A 26,910-nucleotide genomic window follows, 5' to 3' on the forward strand; every position below is an offset into this window, starting at 1 on the left:
AGGACATTCGACAAAGACCATGCTTCTATGACCTTATTTAGCATTAAAAGTTTGGAAGCTGTTACAATTAGTGAACATAAAAATTCGATTACAAAAAAATGCCACTGTGTAGAACGTACAGTCTACGTAAGCAAAGCAGCAGGTGCTAAGCTAGTAAGGGTTTAAACAGATAAAACAATTTTCATTAAAAAAAGTATTTCACAGTAAAAATGTGAGCTTCATTAAAGGAAAATAGAGTTTTTATGCCATTTGGTATGTAATACGAAAACAAACGCTGTTTGATTTGTCTTTAAGTATGTATTTTGTTGGGCAAATCCTGATGCTTCGAAATGCTGGGAAAAACACTTTACACTTTACCTATTCTCTCATTTCTCAGTACTGTGGAAAACTAAGAATACAACCATTGTAAGGAATATCCATTACAAATTTTATTTAGGACATTAGCAAAATAGGGAACAATTTCCCTATTTCCATGTAGTTTTGCATCATCAGTTTTGCAGAAAGGTGTGAACTGCAGAGGTAGCCAAGGCAAAGATGAAACTTCCTGGCAGATTAAAACTAAGTGCCAGATCAAGACTCAACCTTGGAACATTTGCCTTTCATGGTCAAGTTCTGTTCTTCAAAAAGTAAAGGTCCCAGGTTTGAGTTCCAGTCTGACACATAGTTTTAATCTGCCAGGAAGTTCTGTATTAGCGCACGCACACACACACACACACACACACACACACACACACACACACACACACACACACACTGCTGCAGAATGAAAATTTTTTTCTGGAAAAATTCTCAGGCTGTGGCTAAGCCGTGTCTCAATATCCTTTCTTCCAGGATTACTAGTCTCACAAGTTTTGCAGGAGAGCTTCTGTGAAGTTTGGAAGGTAGGAGATTACGTACTGGGGGCAGTAAAGCTGTGAGGACAAGTTATGGGTCATGCTTGGGTAGCTCAGTTGGTAGAGTACTTGCTTCCGAAAGGCAAAGATCCCAAGTTCAAGTTTTCAAGTCTCGGTCTAGCACATAGTAATCTAACAGGAAGTTTCATATCAGCACACATTCAGCTGTTGAGTGAGAATTTCATTCAGGATTCCCAAAGTTACTTCTAATTGGTGTTAGAACACGCACTAGTGTTCTTTCATTAGTTTCTACAGTACAGTGGCGGTCTTTTGAAGGAATGTGTAATTACGAAGGTTGCTTTAATCAAAAAGCATTCTCAATGCTGAAGTTACTCACCAAACCACATGAGTACAATACATTGATATGGACTCCAAGTGCTGGCTGGAGACAATTTCCGAAAGCACTGAGTCACTACTAGATCTCAAACATAACTTTACCACAAAACTGATTTCCATGCTTCTTTCATTCGTAGTGGAATATTCCTGGCACTAACTGATCCAATTTTCTCATCACAATACTTTACCAGTATGCGTATTTGTAGGTATGTAATAAAAGGAAAACATTATTTTCATTCATCAAATGTATTTGCTATTTTTGTCATTATATGTTTAGAACATTTAATATGTGACACTGAAAACTGTTTGATTCACATTAACTTTACATGAAATAATTTGCTTCTGTCAGCAGAATTAACATTTTATCAAGCTGTGTTTGACCATAAGAAGTTAAGGTAATGTCATACTTTATACGACTACTACAGATCTCAGAGAGTAATTTCTACTTCAAGAAACACAGTTTCAATAAACTCAAATTTTATTCAGCCCTACAGCTGGTGCACATCTGTTGCTTCATGTGTCTCAAACTTGCTGATGGTTTGCAGAATAAAACTTTCAAGATTTCCTTCAGTGTAGTGTATGAGAGTAAGTAGTAGAGGTAAGTGGCAAGTGATAAGTGTCACATAAACATAGTGCACCATAAAATGATTTTTTAAAACATCAACTTGCATCCTTTAGATTATAGTAAAACTCCTAATAGTACTATTCGGTAATATATAAATTTAAGAAAGAAATTCGTAACTGAATTTCACCAATGAATAATAATGGAAGGGAAAAGGGGAAAAAAAAACCTTGTCGATACTAATTTTGTATTTAAATAGTGAATGTGTTTCTGTGTTACATATAAGATCAGGGAGGCTATTTCTTAGTGGTAATATTTTCCATTTTCTCTCTCTCATGCTTGTACACACATGCCTTAGCGTATGCAACAGCTAACTCACCAATACTTTTCTGAGTGACTGCCTTTCGACGTGTTTTTGGGAGCTCTTTTACTGGAGTGTTGTCACACATTCGCACACAGCCATTTAAACCAGGAAAACAAATAATTGCTAGGAACCAATGACAGCTGCAACAAAAAGGTTTTAACTTGCAACAACCACACACAACAAATGTGCTTAATGAAATGTAAGTATAAATCAATTTTATTTTTAAGAAAATTACTGTGTAAATTTTCAGTAAGTGCCACTAATTTCTTACAGCAATCTAACAGACACGAGCTGCATCCAATATAGAATCTAGGTTTGCATGAGATCAAAGCTCATGATGCACATATTAAAAATCACGACACTGACATACCAGGTATATAACAAAGTTTCTAAATATTTCTTAACAATGCTACCCACCAATATCTTTGCCTTTCAGCAACATGTTAGAAACAGACTTCTGATTTTTGTTACCAGGAGAATAGCTTCTACTACCTTTTATTGTGCACTGCTCATGCTTTTTTGATCAAAAATTTTCCATCAAAGGTACATGTTAACCAGCTGCTATGTTTATGTAAATGAATTTTGGTTTTCCACTTCTTTAAAGTAACTGCAAGGCCTTTTTTCTCTTCCATTCCTTATAAAACTGCTTCACTGTATTTCTCATCAGTCCAGATGGGCTAAACCTATGTTCTCCACTGTCAGAGTCCTACAATATTTCTTCTCTGGAATCAACTGTATCGAACAATCTACCCAACAGGACAACAGCAATGAAAGTATTTCACCATTCCACGTAACATGTGAGTAACTGATATCACCTAGAGCCTCAGTTTACACATATACATATAGAGTCACCAGTTATTTGGTCTGTGCGTAGGATGTATGACATGAATTGTGTGAACTGTGATCTGCCTCCACCAAGTATAGGATTTCATTTAGGCTATCACACAATTTTCACATGTAGAAAATGGCACAAAACTTAGCAACCATTTACAATACTCTGCATAATTTAATCGACAATATCATAATTAAGAAAATAAGTTATGAGATGAACAAAGGACAATCCAGCTGGCAAAATTGGCATTACTGAACCAGTTTTTTAATTTCACTAGGGCAGAATGAAGCACACTGTCATAATCACAACCCTGTATGTCTCGGCAGGGGTTTACCTATTTGAAATTTTTTACTCCAAATATTCTCAACAGGACGAAAAGAAAGTGATAATTATGTCAAAATATGGATGACACAAAGAGTAAAAGCAAAATTTCTAAGCATAATTTAAGTAAAATAGTCACAGTCACACAATGTGCACAAGTGTCATGAGAAGTGGAACAACCTTCGTAACTATAGACGAGATTTATAATCTAAAATGTTGCTTGAAAACAGAGAGGACATTGAAAAAGAATTGAGAATGTTGATAATTTCTGGTACAATATTTCTTTTGTATGTTCCATTACTTCCCTACACGGTAAGTATTACTAAAATCAATAAGGTGGAAAATAGTGTTACTGAATGCCTAGAAGATTCATCTCATTCTTGACGTTCTGTCCTGAGTGCATATCTATTTAAGAACACCTGTACTGGCAATAGACTGGAACAGAACCAACCTTTTTTCAACTATTCAGAGTACCTGTATTGGCAATGGACTGGAACAGAACCAACTTTCTTTCCCGGATGAAAGTGTGTGTGCGACAGTAAAAGTTTGTGGACGTTAAAAATATGGGTTAAAGTCAAAACTGCAGATATTAGACTTACACCTCTTTACTCATCGTACACATCTATGGATTCACTCATTATGTGCCGATTAAGCTGAGCACTTAAGGATATATTTTCACGGTGCTTTGGAGAAGAAACTGGCCATTTAAACACCAAAACAGTAATAACTGCTGGCTATTAACTAAATCTCTATTTCAGAATCAATTGATTGATCACTTGGAGAGGAGAGAATGGCATTTAAGAAGAAGGGAAGAGAAAAATAACAAAATGATTTTCAGCAGTTCAGGGAAGGAAAATTACTCCTGTACACTAAATGTCATTTAATTGAAGTATCCCGATAGACTTACAACTGCACAGCACAAATCATCAATGTTCAGCATCTAATGCAGCACACCTTATCACACTAGAACAGTGTTTTATTGCTTTTGAAAATTAACAACGATTTCTGCTTCAGTGGACGTTGTCAATTAATATTTTGCAGGTTGAAATTAGATATACCTGTAAACGAAACACTACTGCCAGTAATTTAAATGTTATCTCTGTTCTTCCACGATCCCTTTATCTGTTGTTATCAACAAAGCCCTACTACAATTTAGCAGGAATACTATTTGTTGTTAGTCTTGCTACTTTATTAATAATATTTGTGGAATTTAAAATTCTAAATGAGTAGTCCTTCCAATGGAAGCACACAGGCAAACAGCCACACCAAAAGTGACAAAAGCTATCATTTAGAACTCCAGGTCGTGCGAGGTGACTAATAAGGTCTCTTTCAATCTCCCTCAGAAATGTGTATCAGTAAATTTAGAATTTTTAAAACCAAATCTTAATAAATGCCATTTGAAATTTCGATTCTGATCACTTCCAGATGTAGGAAAGGTAATGAATGACCAATTTCATCCCCTAGATTGCTCTATCAGAACTACACTCTCCCTCCAGCTCAAGAATCATAATAGAAATAACTTCATAACAACTTTTTGATACTCCTAGTGTCAGAGAAACCAGAACAAGTCAGTGTGTGTGATGAGCGCATACCTTTAAATAAAGAAATAAAATGTTGTATTATTAAAATATCGATGCTGAGTACCTATATTAATTTCTGAAAATTAAAATGTTATGGTTCCTTTGTCTTTAACGTTTAAGCCATTAATTCATTCTATACTAGTGGCAGCAATTTAAATGTCCAGCAGCCAGAAGAATACAGAATTATAATAAAATCGTTTCATGCTAAATTTGAAAATGTTATTATAAAATGCGAAATATAAGTCTCCACTGCAGCTAAGAAATTCATGGTCATCTGAAACATACTACTTCACTTAAAGCACAATGTGCACCATTTGGAGTGTGAGATACTGCAAAAACTTAACTGGGCATGATTAACATTATTTGCATATTTGTCGGCAGAAGCAGTATAACCTGTCATTAATGTATAAGAGCGATACATTTTCTACAGTGAAACTATTTTACATTTATTGGGGTAGTAACCACTTTTACTGATAAGTATTCTGACACAACCGGGGAATATAGTGGCAACAAGTACACAACACAGATTGTCACTCACTGAACTCTACCGCCAAACCACGATGTCAGTATACTTACTGTTCATTTATTGGTATTATGATGAAATCTTTTTCGAAAATGTTAACGTGTTTTGTCCAGCCTTTCACACGACTGTGCCTCTTCTCTGCAGCAGACAACTTTGGATCGTCTTCAATTGGATGTGGACGCTTTGAAACTTTAGCAGGCCGCGTTGTTAAGCGTTTGTAGAAAAAAGAGCTAAATACATGTGTGCGTGCCTGATCTTCTGGAGTCAATGAAGAGAGAGTTAGGAACCTGCAAAAAAAGAAAAAAAAATTTTTTTACACAGCTTGTCAATTGTAATGAATATGGAACGATCACACTCGGGTAATAGAACAATGTAGTAAATAGAGAGATACTGTATTCAAAACAACAGTACAATTACGTGTGTGGATGCATACTATAGAGCTCTGAAGAACGAATCGTCCTACAGCCCACATAGTTCTCAGTATTAATTATGTGCCTCTGGGAAATGGGTTTGTTATGCCTTAGCATTTCAGCTTGTGCACGGCATGCATGTACAGAACCTGTGAATACTATGTTGCAAGACTATCCAATGACTATACAATGTGATCACGGTAAGAGATGATAGCTTTCTGGTTCACATGGCTGTATCTGACCACTCACCTTTGTTCACAGCGTTGACTTAACAGAGTACATCAATGACTGTACATGTGCCTGTGTCAATAAACCATCACCATCTGCTCTGGGTTCAACAAGTGGCACACACATCACTGCACCAGCTTCCACTGTCCAGAAATCACATACAGTCCACAATGAAATGGGTATGTGAACTCTGACTCAAGTACTGACCAACTAATGATATTGTTTTAATGCAAGTCTAGCTTCAACTTTTACTATACAGATAGCTGTATGGCATCATGGAGACTGTCGAGTCTGGTTTACACTGGAGCAAACAGCACACTGAGAACTTCGTGTAAACAGTAGACAAGCAAGAGCGAACAGCAGTCAGTCATGTTCAATTTGCATTCGTTGGTGCTCATTCATGTTCCGCTGGTTGTCAGTCTTTCAGTAAACCATTCAAGGAAGTTTATGTCCTCTCTGCTTTGACACCTGTAGTACAAAGAAAATTTGTTTGCTGTTTAGTGTATGAACTAAGTCTGTTGATGACTGATCTCAAGCTCCACTAGCCTCTGCCCCACATCCATCTCCGCTCTCTTCCCCAGGACCCTAACTTCACTCGCCCTGTATTCATACACCCCTCCTCCTCCTCCTACGTTTTCTCCCCCCCCCCCCTCCTGATCCTCTCCTTTACATCACTTTGCACAGCACCCAACTCCCCCTATCTGTGGTCAGAATGACCTCTCTGCTGTCATATTCAAATCATGCGCACCTGTTGTGTCTTCCTCCGAATCATTATCCACCTTACCCAACTCTCTCCCCCCTAAAACCTCTCACCTCCTCTTCCTCGCTAGCCCACTTCAGCGCACAACTCCTTGCCATTGTTTAGCAATAGTGCTGGCACAACGTAGCTGCGCAAGTTTTAAATGTGTATTCCATTAGCTGTGGTGAAGGATTTGTTCGAAGACAATGGTCCTAAATACAGTCTCAGGTATATTTTGCACATAAGTTATAACACAGGTACATATTTTCGAAATGGGATTTTTTTAGATCCTACAAAGGTGTCATTACAGAAAGCAGCTGTAAGAAATGCAAAATCAACAGGATACCTGCGGAAGTGGTGGTGGTGGTTAGTGTTTAACGTCCCGTCGACAACAAGGTCATTAGAGACGGAGCGCAAGCACGGGTTAGGGAAGGATTGGGAAGGAAATCGGCCGTGCCCGTTCAAAGGAACCATCCCGGCATTTGCCTGAAACGATTTAGGGAAATCACGGAAAACCTAAATCAGGATGGCCGGAGACGGGATTGAACCGTCGTCCTCCCGAATGCGAGTCCAGTGTGCTAACCACTGCGCCACCCCGCTTGGTACCTGCGGAAGTACCTCAGCTAATAAAGGGAAGATTCCGATATTAGTTCCACTACTGAATACCTAGTATACTTCATATGACAGGCAGAGAAATATTTGACAACCAAGTGAATCTGAGTTGTATGCCAGACAGACTTGAGACTGGTCACTTACCTTCAGCAACACTTGTTCTACTGACTGTGCAGTCTATGACTGTTGCACAGACTGACAAGGTTTCAGCCTGTCACTTGTTTCTCTCATCACATTCAAGTCACTACTTTACACACTGATTTAATTGGTCACAAATTTCCATCACATGCGGGTGATATGCTAAATATATTCCACCCGAAACTCTACTGTTGTTTATGAGAGGGTTTCATCAAGTAAGCAAGTATTCATGAAGTACTGCATCTCAAAACTGTGTTCATTAAAATGAGATAGGCAAATAAGAGACACTTAGTGGTAAATTGTGGGAGAAATCCACAAGAAAGTTAACTCAACTCCAGATTACTTCTTTGATAAGTAATACATTTCAAACTGTATGCAACAATATGCTACTTACTTTAAGTAGAAGTCTATTATTACATCATTCAGAAACTGATCTTCACCCAAACAAGCATAATCTTCTGTATTTATTGGTATTCCTCCTTTCGCAGGTGGAGGTGGATAAATTATGATTCTATAGCAAAGAAAAAATGAAACTGTTAGTACGTGAAGACCTTCAAGAGAGATTAAAATATACAAAGCTTTAGAACTAATGTAAATATTTTAACTCGTCATAACAGGAGAAAGCACTTACGTTTGTATTTCATTCTTTATTCTTACGGAATTTGATGATCCACTGCTTGTTTTCTTTATCAGACTTTGAATCTGGAAGCAAAATACAGATCATCATATTGTTTGTGTTTTATTTGAAAACATGTACACTGTAAGATTGTTTAATAAATTTATGTCCGTTCTGTAAATGAAAGGTAAGATCACAAAAATCTGCAATACTGCTGCTTCATACATAAGCAAAAAAGAAAGAAGATTTATTTGTAAATACTATTAGAATTGCTCACTACATAGCCAACACACTTCTACTGTCAACACAAACCTCTCTCGGAGAAGCACGAACTAGAAGTTCATTCGCTTCCTTGTTATCGAGCTCACTAAGAATACCTTCAAAAATGTTTTTAAGGGCCACTTTGCTCTCTTCTGATATTCTTTCCGGCAGCAACGTAATCCGTCTCTGAGTGTCATCTGCAAAAGGACAAACGATTACTTTAACATGGTAAATGTTCAGCATAACAAACAAAACACAACAAGGAAAACACAAGCTTAAACTAAGAGGTGGAATACCTACTTTATAACGGCAGTCCATTGCCTTGATGGAACATAGGGCTGCATCCTAAGTAAACAACAGAAATGACAGACAGTGCACAACACCTGGATGCATGACACTCCTGCTAAAAATGGCAATATTGGGTGATATGTTCATGCGAGCCGCCTTCGAGTGACTATCTCCTGCTACGAGATGGCGACTAGAGTAGATCAGCCATTTCTAAACAACATTTCTCATAAACCATAGAATATTGTTACTTGATAGTAAGGCAACAAATTTAGCTTTATTCAGGAAACTAGGGCAATAAAGGAAAGCTGTGTAATAAATTTACAAAGAGGAATCTTCATGAAGAATTTTACAAATTATATCAACTATAATCATCATAATACACATTCTTTGAATATATGCAGATAAGCAGATTCATTAGCCAATAAGAACGAAAAATGACTGCCTAATGTCAGCTCAAAAAAATGAGTGACACCCCCATGAGGGTTCAGAGGTTTAGTGGTAGTGTCTTTGGTTAGTAATCTGAACTGTTGTGGGTGCCGCATTTGCACCCGACTACTATTTACATTTTAAGTGACTCATCTACAATCCTATCACCTATTCTACATACTAAGTTTCATCCATACTCCTTGCACTGCATCTTAAAGTATATTTTTAAGGTTTTATCAAGTACTTGATTTTTAAGTGAATACGCACCTATCCCAGGGTATCACACACATTAAATTCACAATAAAACTCACTGAACAATCATGAAATTTGACTGATATTTGATTGTTGGGAATGTAATTCATCAGTAATCAATGCTAAGCCAAGTCTTTCAATTAATGCAAATAGTCTGCATAAACAAACACACAAAATTTTTGATAGAAAAAAGAAAAAAAGTTAAATGTTTTGCCAAATGCTTTGTCTAAAAGTAAGAAATAAAGTAGATTAGAGAGACATTTGAAGCACCTCATTAGCTGTACAAGATTTCGAACATCATTCAAAGGCATGTCAAATGTTTCTCTAATGTATTTTAATTCTTTTAGACAAACCATTTCACAAAAATTTTGAACTATGGAACAACACACACACACACACACACACACACACACACACACACACACACATGTGTATGTATGTTGCCTACTTCCATAAAAGGCTCATTTTCTGACTGTCTTTTTGTTGAGCCTACCTGCAACTCAGCTTCTCCGCTATATGGTGAGTAGCAACTATCCTTTTCACAAAATATTTGACCGATTTCATTTTCTCTTTTTTAAATTTATTTTATTCAGAAAGCATGATCTTACTAACCCTATTTGCCTTCCTAGTGGCCTAAGTTCCCAAAATGATATAAATTTAGTACTTTATTCGAAGAAATTCTTTTCGACAGTTATATATCTCACCAATGCCTTTTCATGCACAAAATAGAAAAAGAGATGAACTTTTTGACACTTCATTTATATAGCTAGCAGCAGCTGTTCTTCAAATACTTCAATTTCCCCTCAACTCTCTAAGTATTCCTTAATTACCTCGATAACTTTCCAATAATTCGATGTTCATTTGCAAAACTAGACCTCACACTGGTGAATATGATACCCCACTTGCCCAATTTCCACACTTCATTTTGCCAAGAAAATTTGAATATAAACCCACAGTGGAATTTAGAGTGAGTCTTGTTTTCACTGCACTCAAACACTGACCAAAACAATTTGAGCATTAATCATACAACAAAATAAGTTCTCTGTGTGTGCTGTCATTTGTAAGAAACCTCATTTCAGTATTTTGAACAGTTTATAAAATATGACAATTTTTACACTCACACAATTCCCTATATGCAGGTAATGGAATTGGGTACACTGTGTGCATCCTGCCCGCCAGACATAAAAACAAGTATCTCGAGGAAGAAGGGAGATATTCTGCCCTCAACTTTATATACAATTTTGATATGTTGGATATATTTCATACACAATAATGTATTTCCTAAATAAAACTATTCTCAACATCTATGCAATGTGATTTACCTCTGCAAACTACTAAAAATGTCATTTACTTAGTTATGTGCAGCACAGTAACTATGATGAATAACAAAAAGAAATTCAGTCCTTTTTCTAGTAAAGATATCAAGCTGTACGATATGAAAGAACCAAATATTTTCATCACATAGTGTCCTTAAAATCGGATGGTAAGTATTTCACATCAGCTAGTATATCTGCTCCAGTGCTGACTGATAAAGACTCATAGCTGTCACTGTCCCTGTCACACATGCTGCAGTGACAAGATTAAAACACTTTTGAACTCAAATGTAGCCAGCTGTGGCAGAAGACCGGAACAGGCATGGTTGTCAGCAACCTATTTCACCTCCGTAACTGTATCAGTCATATTGTTTTGTCACCCAGGGCTGTCAGATGCTATCACTTCTGCAGCTTATGTACGACATGGCCCAAAGTGAGTGGCACTTGATTTAAAAGATGAGACATACATAAAGTTTGACCAGATGGCTCAATTAGAAGAACACTGCTTGTGACAGATAAGGTAGTTGTGCAAGTTCAATTGTTGGTTAGAATTAATGTAAGGTTAGGGTATGATGACCAGACACCAAGTCCTTGAGCTGAAGTTCTGGTGGATAACAAGACAATCTAAATCTGGAAGGCTAGACAGGGATTTCTGCTACCATTCTTCCCGATCCCTTAATCACTTCACTTGGAATAGGCTGGTCCAGAAGGAATCATGACGCAAAAATGACCAGTTACATACTACATATTCCCAACACACCATCAGTTCGAGTAACATCCGATATAATCAGAAAAAAAGTTGTAGTCTATAATCACAATTAATTTATTTTGCCTACTGGCTACCAGTTTCAGTACACAGTATCACCCCCAGGCCATCCTATCTCCCCAACAGTTAATCTTTGACTACATTTGCAATGTTTTATCAGTTTCTTCCTCCACTATGCCTACTACTTTGCTTCTTCCTTTTGCCTTCTTCCCTTCTCCCCTTTCCACCTTCCATGACATAACCCATATGATGATATAATAGACAAATGTATGGTATTCAGTCTAGTGTGCCCCATTGTTTACTAGGTTTTAAATGATTGGTCTAAAGACTGTTTTTTAAGATGATAGGGGTATCATCATTTATAGACATACAGCACAGCCTAGCTCAGAACGTAACAATCAGATTAAGGAGGTATAATAGAATAACATTCAAAGCTGAGCACATTCGTATGAATTAGCTTGTGGTCCTATGTGGTCTGCCAATAACAAACCGCATCAATGTAGCCTTTCATAACTGTCTGTAACCTACAATAAGTGGTTATCACAGAGGCAACTGGTCGATGAACTGCAACATGGTGGAAGGCACAATGCCAAGAGCACCAATGTACACATGAACACTGCTTGAATGAACATGGAACTGAAGATGTGGCCAAAGATAGTCAACAGTCTGTTGAGGAGCAATACATGTCACATTGCGTCACTATTCCCTCTGGATGCTCAACTTTGTTTCAATAAAAATAATTTTGGGTTTTTAATATGTAACGCTATTATTTTGATACTTACTCAATTAAAATATTAATGGTAAAATTTATTTTTAATAGTGATTCGAATCTTATACAATGGGTAAATGTAAACATGTCTACATGGATTTTCTCTCGTGTCTTATTACAGTAGGGACTGTTTTGTTCACTTTTTTATTATATAGCTTCGTAATTTCATATTTTATGGTGTTTTTAGATATATTTTACATTGTGGCTTTTTTAAATTGTGAAATATGGAACACTGTACATAGGACGCACTTTTAATCACTACAAACTGTAATTTGCATCTATCTAATAGTTTTAGTATTTAACACACCTACTTGGGAAGAAAGTGTCATGACTACGTGCCAGGGATAGGGGATACTTAACAGTTTGCACTGTAACCCACACATTTGCTATCACAGAGAAAAAATATTTTGTAAATTTCTGAAGCAGCATGCAGGGACTAGATGGCAGACTGACAAGACCGCCATGTGCAGCATCAGGAGGTGAGGATCGGAAAAAGAGAGGAGCAGGGAAGGGGAAACAACAGGCAGGTGCACTTGCAAAGGGCAGCATACAATGAGGGTGATGGGACATGGAAAGGGAGAAAGTGCTATTACTGACAGCAGAAAGTGTTGGGTGGAGGTGTGGCAACAGTAGAATACCACAGGTTGATGCCAGAATGGCTCTGGGGATAGAGAATGCATTGCAAGGATAACTGCCATATGCACAGCTCAGAAAGGCTGGTCGTAGTGATGGGCAGGATCCAGATGGCTCGGGTTGTGAAGCAGCCACTGAAATCAAACATGTTATGTTCAACTGCACTTTGTGCCATATGGTGGCAGGTTGTGAAGCAGCCATTGAAATCAAACATGTTATGTTCAGCTACACTTTGTGCCATAGGGTGGTCTACTTTGCTCTTGGCACAAATTTAGCAGTGGCTGCTCAGTGATTGCAGCAGAGCTGGTACCCATCAAGGTGGTTTTCAAAAGCAGCTCAGCCATAGATGGGATAGCCTGCGATAGGACTGGAATAGAAAGTGCTGGGTGGGTAGATTGGGCATGTTTTGCACCTGGGTCTTCCACAGGGATATGATGCCAACAGCAAGGGGTTGGGCCTGGAAGTGGCACAGGGATGAATTAGGATGCTGTGGTGGTTGAGTGGGTGACAGAAAACCACTTTATGAGGGGTAAGAAGGAACTTGGGTAGGATGTCCCTTGTTTCAGAGCGTGATGATAGATAATCAAAGCCCTGACAAAGGATGTGTCAATGGAACCATCACAGAGGAGAAGGTCAACACCCAAGAAGGTCAGGTGAAGCAGATGGGAGAGAAGACACTGCACCTGACAGTGACAAAGGTGGGACATGTTTGCAATGAGCTCTTAGGTGTGGTGGGAGGATTGGGCATGTGTGGAGAAATGGCATGGGAAATCTGTCTGTGGACTAGGTCCGAGAGGAGAGGGGCGGGATAGTGCCTGTCTGTGAAGGCCTCAGTGAGACTTTTAGCATACTGGGAAAGGGAGTTTTGACACTGCACATATGTCACCCCAGGTGGCCAGGATGTAAGGGATGAATTTTTTGGTGTGTAAGGGACAGCTGCTATTGAAATGCAGGTGGTTCATAGGATAAATGTGGTAGATAGTGTGGGTGGAACCAACAGAGAGGAGAAGGTCAACATCTAGGGAGGTGGCTTGCTGGGCTGAGGAGGACCAGATGAAGCAGATGGGAAAGAAGATACTCATCAGGCTGCCAACCAGTCCCTACATGCCCTGCCAGACAGTTCTCCTCTCCCACCCACCCGTATCCTGTTATCCCTCCCCCTTTCATGCCTCACTCCAGAATGCTATTCACATGACACGTCGCATTCCAGTCGGAGCTGCTGCTAGTAGCGGTCGCGCACATGTGCATGTGTTTTCTTTGTTGAAGGAGGTCAAAAACCTATAAAGTGTAACAGTTGTTTAGTTGGGCCTGTCGGCAACTAAATGGGTCATCTTTATGGTGAGTAGCAATCTACCCTCTTCCTAATGTTGTCGATATTACTGCATATCAACCAATCATGGTTTGCTAGGCAACAAAGCCAGTAATGATAAAATAAAAGCATTTCTTCCAACACAAAAGCAACTGATTGCGGTCATTTCTCATAATCTTTATTAATCAGTGTCATCATTTTCCATATCCACAATAGATAAGACCACATCCATAAAAAAGAAAACTAATTATTACATTAAGAAAGCAGTGGAAAAATGCCTAACAGTAATAAGAATAGAAATGGCAACATCTCAAAACACTTTCAGAAACTAAAAAGGCCAGAGAAGAATAAATGAGAGTTCACTTATGACAGTCATAAATTAATATGATGAATAAATGTGAATAAACCTCTGTGTGCTACTTGAACACAATCAACACACACGACATTTCCAAGTAAAATTAAGTCTGGATATTACATATGTTCAGAAGCACATAGTTAAATCTAAACATTATCTGTTTTGTTTATGTTCAAACTATTTTATGTTCAACTTCCATTTTCAATATAAAGTAATACATTTTAATAGCAACAAAATTTTCAAATCTACATATTCAAATTACCTAGACTGTTGGGATCATAATAAGGTCCACGACTAGGTTCCATACTAAGAGTCCGCCTAATACGTTCAGCAGCTAGACGGTTTGTATAGAGGAACAATACTGGCATTCCACGTCCAAAATTTATCAGAACTTTTCGTAGCTCTGACTTTTCCATGGCCACCGTAACAACAGCAGAGTCTGAAACAGAAGATGAAAAATTTTCTACTTCCACATATATTTAGTGTGCTATGGGAAAATACAGTTACTCCTCTTTCCACACTGGTATTCTGATATCATTAACACTATTATAAAATGATGTCATAATGAATGAAAATTTAGTCCCTATAAGAAAAATCAAAATGAGTGGACCCTCTTTGGTATATAAAGTGAAATTGGTTCTGAAAGGAATTTAAAAAGATAGTCTAAAGCATGTCTTTCATTAGTCGCACACCTGTAGGTACATATACATACAACAGATACGACACACTGAAAAAATGGTCTGTCAATATGGCTGGTGATTAAATAATTTCTTCATACTCTGTGTTGACAGTGCGTAATAGCACCTAGACACAAAAAAGACACACATTTAGTTCCACTGCTTAAGGAACTACATGTCGTCTAGTGGGCCCCTATTCAACATTTAATCTTATTAGAGAGGAAAGTTGCTACTCACCATATAGCGGAACCGCTAAGTCACGACAGACACAACAAAAAGATTCACACAATTATAGCTTTTGGCCATTAAGGCCTTTGTCAGCAGTACACACACACACACACACACACACACACACACACACACACGTCTGCCGTCTCAGACAACTGAAACCATACTGCGAGCAGCAGCACCAGTGCATGATGGGAATGGCAACTGGGTGGGGGTAAGGAGGAGGCTGGGGTGGGGAGGGAGAGGTATAGTATGGTGGGGGTGGTGGAGAAAGAAGTGCTGCAGGTTAGACGGAGGGCAGGAGAGAAGGTGGGGTGGGGAGGGGGTAACTGGCAGAAAGGAGAGAAATATAAAGAAATTAAAAAGAGTGGGTGTGGCGGTGAAATGATGGCTGTGTAGTGCTGGAATGAGAACAGAGAGGGGGCTGGACGGATGAGGACAGTGATTAACGAAGGTTGAGGCCAGGAGGGTTACGGGAACGTAGGTTGTACTGCAGGGGAAGTTCCCACCTGCGCAATTCAGAAAAGCTGGTGATGGTGGGAAGGATCCATATGGCAAAGGCTGTGAAGCAGTCATTGAGATCAGGGATATCATGTTTGGCAGCGTGTTGAGCAACAGGGTGGTCCACTTCTTTCTTGGCCACAGTTCGTCGGTGGCCATTCATGTGGACAGACAGCTTGTTGGTTGTCATGTCTACATAGAATGCATCAGAGTGGTTGCAGCTAAGCTTGTGAATCACATGACTGGTTTCACAGGGAGCCCTGCCTTTGATAGGATAGGTGATGCTAGTGACCGGACTGGAGTAGGTGGTGGTAGGAGGATGTATGGGACTGTTCTTGCAGCCTGGTCTATTACAGTGGTATGAGCCATGAGTTAAGGGATTGGGAGCAGGGCTTGTGTAGGGATGGACGAGTATGTTGTGTAGGTTTGATGGACGGCAGAATACCACTGTAGGAGGGGTGGGAAGGATAGTGGGTGAGACATTTCTCATTTAAGGGCACAACAAAAGGTAACCAAACCCCTGGTGGAGAATGTAATTCAGTTGCTCCAGTCCCAGATGGTACAGAGTTACGAGGGGAATGCTCCTCTGTGGCCGGACTGTGGGAGGTGGCGGGAGACTGGAAAAATACAGCACAGGAGATTTGTTTTTGTACAAGGTTGGGAGGATAAGCACGATGTATGAATGCTTCAGTGAGACCCTAGGCATATTTTGAGAGGGACTGCTCGTCACTGCAGATGCGACAACCACGAGTGGCCAGGCTGTACGGAAGGGACTTCTTGGCATCGAATAGGTGGCAGCTGTAGAAGTGGTGGTATTGCTAGTAGGTAGTACGTTTTATATGGATGGAGGTACTGATGTAACCATCCCTTAAGTGCATGTCAACATCTAGGAAGTTGGCTTGTTGGGTTGAGTAGGACCAGGTCAAGCAAATGGGGAAGAAGTTGTTGAGGTTCTGGAGGAAAGTGGATAGAATGTCCTCACCTTCAATCCAGAAAGCAAAGATGTCATCAATGAATCTGAAACAGGTGAGGGGTTTAGGATTCTGGGCTTTTAGGAATGATTCCTCCAGATGGCCCATGAATAGGTTGGCATAGGATGGTGTCATTCGGGTGCCCATAGCCGTACCAGGTATTTGTTTGTAGTTAATGCCTTCAAAGGCGAAGTAATTGTGAGTGAGGATATAGTTGTTACATTCCATCCTGGATTTTCCATTGTTCAACACTTAACCTTGTCATTTACTGTAACAGTTTTCAACAAAATAAACTCGGGAGGCAGTGGATGAGCAGTCTGTTCTGTTTGAGAATGTTGTGTGCATAGTTTGACACAATATAAATGGAACTGATGCTGCAAATGAGTGTACTTACCAGACATTTTCAATTAGTGGTTTTCATCTTCAAAGTGGGCCCCATTTGAGGATACACGGTTGGTTAGTTGGTCACATTCCACATATCATCCGAACTATTTTTTTATCGAAATGATGTAGGGTGAGTCTGTTTATAGGATATGTATCAGATTAGGTCAGTAGATTGTTACAGGCTGACCATTTACAAGTTCCTAAATGGCAACTGGGCTGAATTTATGTGTGTGTGTGTGTGTGTGTGTGTGTGTGTGTGTGTGTGTGTGTGTGTGTGTGTGTGTGCGCGCCACTCACGTATGTGTGTCCATTTGTTTTTCCCTCCTATATCCAACGAAGGACTCTCTATTAAAATCATGAGAATACTCGGGCAACTTAAGAAAAGACCTGCGGAGAAATAAAATCCCACTTTCATCTACTTCAGCTCTGATAGTTTAGTGTTAAACTGCTACGGAGCATCTGGTACTACATTTGTAGCTGGCTGTCACGTTTTGGATGAGGTAGTTACCACTACGTATCATTCTATTGTCTGCAGTTTTGGATGCTCAACAACAAAACAAGCACTTTCGGTCTCTCTCTTGTACTATTTATGCATTGATTTACAAAAAGGATAGCTATACTTATCCTGAGTTTGATATTAAATTTAGCAACTCAGAAAGTCAAGAAGAATGTGATGTCACCTCATTAGAGACTTAAAGTGACGACATTTCGTCAGTTAGATAACATGTACTCACCAACAGCACGAGATCAGTACATCCATTGTGCTTCAGTGAACTCCTCCAGGATTTATGTTCACAGGATACTGTTATGAAATACATGACTACACTTCCCAGCTACATACAAACTAAAAAAATTACTCAAGTTTCAGGATATTTTAGTTAAAGTCCAGTGCACAAGTATACTCAGAATAATATTACTGGTGATCTTCAAAATTTGTAATTCATTATTTTGATCTTTAAAAGCTGTTATGTGTCTGTATGTAATGTCACTCATTACAGGACGATTTCATTAATAAAAAAGTATTATTTTTTGAACATAATCTAAAAAAAGTTTTGAGGTTAAGGGATTAATGAACACATTTTTCAGTCCTACTCTTGCAGCTCTACTAAAAACTGTGTGTTTTTCAGTAAAAGAAAAAAGGTCAGCATTTTATATATGTATGCATTCGTTCTTTATGCTCTCTGAAGATTTTCTTTAATTTTTTGTTGCAAGAATACTTCTGCAGTAAACTATGGCCACGGAGTGTATGAAATGCATACTATTGTAAAAATAATTTACCATAGTTGATTTTTCATATTTTATTTACTGCTACTGGTTTTGATCAATGGATCATTCTTGAACCATATCAAGTTATAATCGTGCTATTACCAGCACATATATTGAATGTAACTACCACTTGTGAGTGAGATGTATGTGTGTGTGTGTGTGTGTGTGTGTGTGTGTGTGTGTGTGTGTGTGTGTGTGTGTTTCTATTTTTGAAGCAGGCCTTTTGCCTGAAATCTTAAATGTTCACTAGCCTTTTCATTGTGCTTGTGGCTCAATGCCTCTTCTATGTGATGAGTACATATAAATAAGTAATTTTTGGTTGTATTATTTTTTATGTACTTCTTGATAATTATTTTTCCAAATGTGATCTTTTGTTTCACCATATTTGTTCATGGTTGTTACATTATCAATTTATGTGTAATGTGTAAAACAATTTGTGTGTTTGTTGTTAAATTTATATCTTTGATAAAAATCCATTTATATCTTGTGTAAAATTTGGGACTGTGTTTTGTTCTGAATACTCAGTCATTGATAAAACATATACTGATAACATCAACAAAATATTTATTTCTGAGTACTGGTAATTTGTTTAAGATTTATTAGGAATATTTCCCAAATGTTTGTAGATTTCTATATCCTCAAAGATGTTCATGTAGCTTCCTTTTTAGCTCTACAAAGAATACCAAGATTAGTACTTATGCCTATTGCAGAGTGTCAGTTCTCTCCAAAATGCATTACTAAATGTAGAAAGGTTGCTTTCGCTTTTGTTCATGTGTTCTTTATATCTTTTAGTAAATTTTCATCCTGTTTGTCAGGCATAGAATACACCACAGTCACTCCATTTAGTTTTGTGCCACAATTCTTATTTGTTGTACTTTTGAGCTTTGTCTGTTCTGTGTGTTATGTTCATTCCAAGTTAATTCTCTATGCAGAAGCTAATTTAAAATCAGTATTACGAAATGTGTTACTTTTTGAGAAAAATTGCTCGTGTATAGTAGCACCGTGAACTTTTCTGTTTACTTCAGTTACTGTTATTTCCACAGTTACATTTGCACATCTGTAGATTTTATTGATTGTATTAGAATTATAGCCCTTATTTCTGGCTACAGTTTAAATTGTATGCAACTGTGTCTTCATATTTTATGTATTAATGGAAACTCGAGTCACATTATGTAACATAGTGTGAAAACACAGTTTTGTGTGTTAGTTGGTGACATGTTGAGTTATATACCATGCAGCCACTTGTGGATGGTTTATGAAGTACGTCAAATTGATGGACAATTATCAATGGCTATTTTTATGTCTAAGAAGTTCATGATCATTTATATCATATTCAACAGTAAGTTTGATGCTGTTATCATTTGTTGGTGAAATTCAATAATTTTGTCATTAGTTCGATTAAACAAAATGAGGGTATCATCTCCTGAACACTGGTAATAAGCAGGGACTCAAAAATGTAGCATTTATTTTTGGAATTTTTTTGTTTCTGAATGATTACACATGCAAATTTAAAAGGTTTTCACAATACATGACTGAAGACCAAACCTTAGTGCTTTGAAATAGACCGGGCAATTTGCAGATGTACGCTGTTAAACCATCCATACTGGCATGACATCGGAGCACTGAGTGCACTGATATGTTATGTCTACACATTTTTTATTTTGTAATACATTCTTATGCAGATTAACTTTATAAATTGGGCTTCACAAGAGATTTGCAATACCACTAATGAAAAACTGAGTACACTGTCAGTATTTATAAGCAAAAAAATAAAGCAATTTCCAACTATCTCTGATAAAATAGATATCTCAATACAACAGTATTTACTAGGTAATTTTGTATGTCTGCATCTTGAAGCAGAATTCACATCTGTATTTGCATTTATTGCAAAATGAGAAATTCTCATGACCCAAGTAACAAGTGTTAATCAGTCTACTAATTCGTTCACTGAAAAACGTATTTTCTAAGTGGCCTAGAAAAATATTTGCAAGGGCTCTTGCAAGGCAGCTTCCCATAGCCAATCCAACATTCTGTTTGTATACCTCTCCTTGCAAAGTCAAGTAATTGTCTGGTAGCACTATTTCTTTCAAACTGATCAGTACATGTATTTCAGGTTGGTTAATCTTGTCAAGTTTTAGTAGGTTATTTCTTATGATGTTTATGGTTCCCACAGCTGGCACATTCGTGTACTGATGATATCTAATGACATGAATTTCCCATTTACTGGTATACTTGTATCTTCTGATTAATTTGGTCTGTGGTATTACAATGTAAGTAAAAATTATAATTAAACGAAAAATTAAACATTTATTTGTACATATTTAGATATATGTGCTCATAATAGCTTGATTGGCAAAAGGTACCACTAGAGAATGAGCTATTGGCACAAACCAGTGGGAGCAAATAAAATATAAAAAAAATGCACCTCTAACAGATTATTATTAGAACAGCATGCATTTCATACCGTTTGTGATGGTTGTAGAACAAAGTCCACAAGAAATACTGGCACAAAATTAACCAATTTTGGTAAATCATTAAAAAAGCCTAAGCATCTAAAAAGATTAAATGAGAAGCTAATTTCCAAAAAGTCAAGGCAGCATCATTACCTTGCTCCCAAAACCCCCAGACCTTGTAATAAGGAATATACTGAAAGGAATGTCATTCTCACATTCTCAGGATATTATTAAAATTAAACCTATTATTTATAGTAGAGTTTAACATCTCATGACTATTTCAAATTTTACAGATCTCCTTTCAGCAATACACATGACAGACAGACTGTGACACTTCTCATAAAGTGTTTAACACATCTAATGAACACTGAAGTTACAAAAGTTAAGTGAAATGGGAATGCTGACTAGTTCTTCCCTTTCCTGCAGTTCAAAAGAAATAATTAACTGCTAAGTAATTCAGCATAGTCGCATGTAAAATTCATTACATTTTCTGCCAACACACTCACACCAAAACTTTAAAACTAATACAAAGAACAAAGCAACAAGAATAAAATGACACTCATACCATCAGTTAACGCTGGCACCTGAATCCTTATACCAGCTGATGACAACAGGACTCTGTCTTTAGGCACAACTTTGTAGTTCCCAATCCGAACTGTGCGGCAATCTAGGAGGGTGTATGTGCCAACCATGCTACCATCCACAATACTCTGCATTTCACGCCCTCCACCTGATGAATACTTCACATTATTATTACTGTTCCACAACAAATACACAACAATATAAGTGACAAAAAAAATAATGTAAAAGTATAATTCCTGGTTTTATCTCTGGAATGGAGATTACTACGGCACCTCTAACTGCACGACCATTCCACACGGCAGTTCTCCCTGGTCTCTGACTCATCCATACAGACCATCTAGATCTACCACTGACAAGCCACTTAAATGAACAAGTAGTGATACCTCCTATACTACCTGAAGAGATGACAGTACTTGAGCTAACTTTGTCATCTTTAGTACACGACTCTCAGTACCCCTCACAACACACCCATTTACAGCAGCTTTCAATCACTTGATAGGTAGTTTCTGGCTGCTTTTTGAATCTCAACTAACTTATCCTGTGACTGAAAACAGCAATTACAATGGGGCTGATTTGTAACTAGTGCAGTGTCCCATAAGACCATACACAAAAAACTTTAAGTAAGCTTCCAGATTCTCTAAATTTCTGAGTCTAGTTCTATTCAAGAACTGAAGAAATTAACACCCAAAAAGAGACTTCTATTACAAAAGCAGAAAAACCTTGAATAAAAGTTACTGATTCCCTAAAGGTTTCTGAGGTTACAGTGACTAACAATCTCTAACATAGCTTTAACTTACAATAAATGCAGACAATTTAAACTCCTTTTGAAAGGGATAACTAAATGTAACACAATATGTTAGTTATAACATTTGCAATAGTGACTGTAACTCATGTTAATTTATTATGAACTATTGTTATGCACAATACTCTTAACTTTTGAAAATTCTCAAAAACAAACTTTTGAAAATTCTCAAAAACAAACTTTCTTTTGTGTAAATACAAAATGAAATATGGGGATGGTAGTTTCTGAGTGAGGATTCTATCATAAAGTTGCCAAGTTTACAACTGATGGTGTTGTACAAATCTTTGCATGGCACTCTCAAATGTTTGCAAATTTACAATATATCACAATACATCCAAGTCATTATACAATTACTAAAAGATTATTTGAAAACAACACAAACATTAAAATATTCCCTTACAGGAATGAATGATAAATATTCTACAGTTCTGAAAAATGTGAACAAATGGTTGGAAAGCAATCAAATACTAAAGAAATTACACACCTATTTAACAACACAGGAAGATTTCTGGAATGTCTGATCACACTTTGCACAGGAACTAAGTGTAAATTTTGCAGCCTAGCAGACACAGTACAAATATTAACACAGTTTTGTTTGTGACATTGGGCTCATTCTGCATAATAAAATTCGTGGTGACCTGATATGTGGAATAGTATTGTCTATACAACTTTTCAGTCTTGTTTAAGGTGTTTCTTTAAAACAGATAAACTGGAATTTCATATTATTTTAAAATTGGAAGTACAATTTATTGTAACTTGAACACTATTGACTAAGTTTTGCTACACTTTCACTTTCACATACTACGACATCTAAGGAAATGTCTGGCTGTCAACCATTGAGTGCATGAAGACATTATTGGCAGCTGTGGATGTGTATACTGCACACCTTCCAAAATTGCACCTCCGACGACTGCAATGTAACTGAAGATATTTGTTGACAAAAGTTTCCTAATGCTATTGGCAAGGGATTTCAGATCGATTCCTTATTTTCCGGAAGGCTTTTTACACTGTACCACACAAGCGGCTCTTATTGAAATTGCGTGCTTATGGAATATCGTCTCAGTTATGTGAATGGATTTGTGATTTCCTGTCCGAGAGGTCACAGTTTGTAGTAACCGACGGAAATCCATCGTGTAAACTGGCATTCCCAAAGGTAGTATTATATGCCCTTTGCTGTTCCTTAGCTATATAAATGATTTGGGAGACAATCTGAGCAGCCATCTTCCATTGTTTGCAGATGACGCTGTCGTTTATCGACTAATAAAGTCATCAGAAGATCAAAACAAACTGCAAAACGATTTAGAAAAAATATCTGAACGGCGCGAAAAGTGGCAGTTAACCCTGAATAACGAAAATTGTGAGCTCATCCACATGAGTGCTAAAAGGAACTCATTAAACTTCGGTTACACGATAAATCTGTCTAATCTAAAAGCTGTAAATTGAACTAAATACCTAGGTATTACAATTACGAACAACTTAAATTGGAAGGAACACATAGAAAGTGTTGTGGGAAAGGCTAACCAAAGACTGCGTTTTATTGGCAGGACACTCAGAAAATGTGGCAGACCTACTAAGGAGACTGCCTACACTACGCTTGTCCGTCCTCTTTTAGAATACTGCTGCGCGGTGTGGGGTCCTTACCAGATGGGACTGACGGAGTATATCAAAAAAGTTCAAAGAAAGGCAGCACATTTTGTATTATCATGAAATATGGGAGAAAGTGTCACAGAAATGATGCAGAATTTGGGCTGGAAATGATTAAAAGAAAGATGTTTTTCGTTGCGACGGAATCTTCTCAAGAAATTCCAATCACCAACTTTCTCCTCCGAATGCGAAAATATTTTTTTGACACTGACCTACATAGGGAGGAACAATCACCATGATAAAATAAGGGAAATAAGAGCTCGTACGGAAAGATATAGGTGTTCATTTTTCCGCGCGCTATACGAGATTGGAATAATAGATAATTCTGAAGGTGGTTCGATGAACCCTCTGCCAGGCACTTAAGTGTGATTTGCAGAGTATCCATGTAGATGTAGATGTAAACAAACTAAAATTAAATAATAAAAGTACGGTATCATGAAAGATCATGACCAAACAACAAGAGTATATTAACTAAGAGCGATACAGCAATAGTTGGGCACAAGGACAAAACCCTGAAAGATCTCGTCAATGTATACATCTAATACCTAGTATATTTGAAACAAACCATTAAAACAAATGGAACTCACCACAGACACTCTTGAGTTTGTTAATATCAGAGACCAGCTCATCTTCTTCATCTGAAAAGTTTGGTGGAGGTTCCTTTTTCAAAAGTGAACTAGAGAGATCACAATTCAAGTCAACAGCAGATCCCATCTGCACAGCAGATTGGCCAGATCCTCTCTGTGGCACCTCCCCTTCACAATGCCCACGCTCTTCCTCATCAGAGGAAAGCGTCAGGCACACTGTAACAACATCATTGCCATCATCATTGCCATCATCATCGTCACCACCATCATCACTACCATCATCACTACCACCACCAACACCACCACAACCACCACCACCACCCCCACCACCACCACAATTATTAAGCAACAACAAAAGAAAGGGTTGTATGAGACTGCAAAATTTTAAATGTGGGTAAAATAGAATGCAACATAAATCTATTTCAGTTAACTGCTTCTACAAACAAACAAAATCTTTCAATTCCAAATACTTTCAAAAAAGTAACGTGAATATTATTTAACGTTATACCATCATCCATAATGAGGGCAATCAATGTGTTTAAAATAGAATTCACTGACATGGCAAACTGTGGCAGCGGGTACGTAAATGTAACACCAACTCTCTCTTTCAAGCATTTGCAACCATAACTTTATTTCACAAGCAGGAACCGAAAATAAATGCAAATTGTGTCTGATACAGTCAGGCAGTTCATCTAATCTAATGTTAGGACTTCAAAACAAGAGATTAGAACACTTCAAAACCAATGCAGGAAAAAAAAAAGTGAGCATATATTAAGTTGTATCTCGATATTCCATTTTTGCATTAAATCTTTATTTTCTCACTGTCCAAAAAGTATCAACTGCAATTAAAAATCAACACGGGTCACAGATTACGCAAATCTACACAAGAGTTAGGGAAAGGAAAAGAATAAAACTGATGAGAATTAAAACTTGTAAATAACAGTATTGAACCTTCAAGTTTTAACTGTCAAATGCTTTAAAATTACAAAAGAGACAGAATGGCTGTCCATCACTTACTTACAGGGGGCTTACAGCAAAATATAGTGACACTAAATTGTGGAATTTTGTATCTGGAAAGAGTAGTTGGTTGGGAAAGATTGGAAAATGGTAGGAGCAAGGAGGAGAGTGGGGCAGAAGTTTGAGAAAGACAGAGAAGCTACATCACTGCCAACTGGTAGAAAAATACATACCTTGTGACAATTATTTAAACTATTTTTATTTTGTAGCAATAGTCAACAAAATGTGGGCCAAGATTTGGTAGTCTGCAGCCTTTGACAGTAAAACTAAGAATTCCTTGGTACTTCAAGTAGTGAGAAATGATTTGGAGTTCATGTAGAAACAAAAGAAGGGAGCAACATATAACCACTACGGTGCTAACTTCAGTTTTCTGACATTTCTACTGCATTGTGAGTTGTTTTTACTAACAAAATGTGATTCTTTCTTTGTTTTGATATATCCTTCCAAATTAAGTCTTCCGTGGTGATTACATGTCAGATTCGATTAGAATCGATTAGTATTATTCTTCCAAGGAGATGACCTGCAATTTGTACTTGTTTCACACATTACATTGGAACCATTCGTTGGGCACTATATATGTATTAATATGTAGTTTCAAATAAGACAAGGCTATTAAACATGCATTACCCGAACAGTTACATCTATAGTCTTTTCTCACTTACTAATATTTCCAAATTAGAATATATTTAGTGGCACGCAGCTGACCTTTTCTTGTACTGTGCCACAGCTATTGGCTTAGGAAACATCAACAATGTCATGCCAAAAATGTTGGCACGTCTGTCATTACTGTCCCTACTTTGTGTCACATCCTTTACCTAATGAACTTTTACATATCTTTGTGTTGTCTGCTGGCAAATGTAATTTGTTTGTTTACTTACACATGACATTAATTACTAGGGGGAGGGATGAGAAAAAAAGAACAGAATTGTTTTCGAGTTTACCATGGTAAAGGGACAATAAAATAGAAACTACTCAGCACCAATCAATCACAGCATGCATAATCAACTTGTGCACCAAATTTTCTTGCTTCTGCAATTCTCTGTGGGTTTGTACAACTGTAGTCATAAATTCTAAAATACCAGCTCTGTTTCATGTTATATTACACTTGTGATGTATCTCAACAGTTTTAATTCTATGTAACAGTTGCATTAAAACTGTCCTCAAAACTACATTTGATTTGAAAACAGCATTTCTATACTAAACATGGTCCTACTGAATGTGATACGCCAGTGCTTTCTTCCAATCTCCAAACAGACTTACCCAGCCATTTAT

At 37.6% G+C, this 26,910-nt stretch overlaps 1 protein-coding gene across 5 annotated transcripts in view; it reads right to left on the reverse strand.

The window, feature by feature from the left end:
- The window catches only part of LOC124625799 (histone-lysine N-methyltransferase 2D-like), a 319,652-nt gene that overhangs the window by 65,540 nt on the left and 227,202 nt on the right, over window positions 1-26,910 (reverse strand). For all 5 annotated transcript variants that reach the window (XM_047149255.1, XM_047149258.1, XM_047149257.1 and 2 more), the window contains 8 exons: window positions 24,622-24,837; window positions 21,572-21,736; window positions 14,789-14,965; window positions 8,467-8,612; window positions 8,170-8,240; window positions 7,933-8,049; window positions 5,465-5,698; window positions 2,171-2,295 (listed from right to left, as the gene is read on the reverse strand). In XM_047149255.1, the coding sequence (XP_047005211.1) occupies window positions 2,171-2,295; window positions 5,465-5,698; window positions 7,933-8,049; window positions 8,170-8,240; window positions 8,467-8,612; window positions 14,789-14,965; window positions 21,572-21,736; window positions 24,622-24,837 (1,251 nt within the window). The remainder of the gene's footprint in view (window positions 1-2,170; window positions 2,296-5,464; window positions 5,699-7,932; window positions 8,050-8,169; window positions 8,241-8,466; window positions 8,613-14,788; window positions 14,966-21,571; window positions 21,737-24,621; window positions 24,838-26,910) is intronic.

Source organism: Schistocerca americana, chromosome 8 (assembly GCF_021461395.2).
Source record: "Schistocerca americana isolate TAMUIC-IGC-003095 chromosome 8, iqSchAmer2.1, whole genome shotgun sequence".
NCBI classification, from domain to species: Eukaryota; Metazoa; Arthropoda; class Insecta; order Orthoptera; family Acrididae; genus Schistocerca; species Schistocerca americana.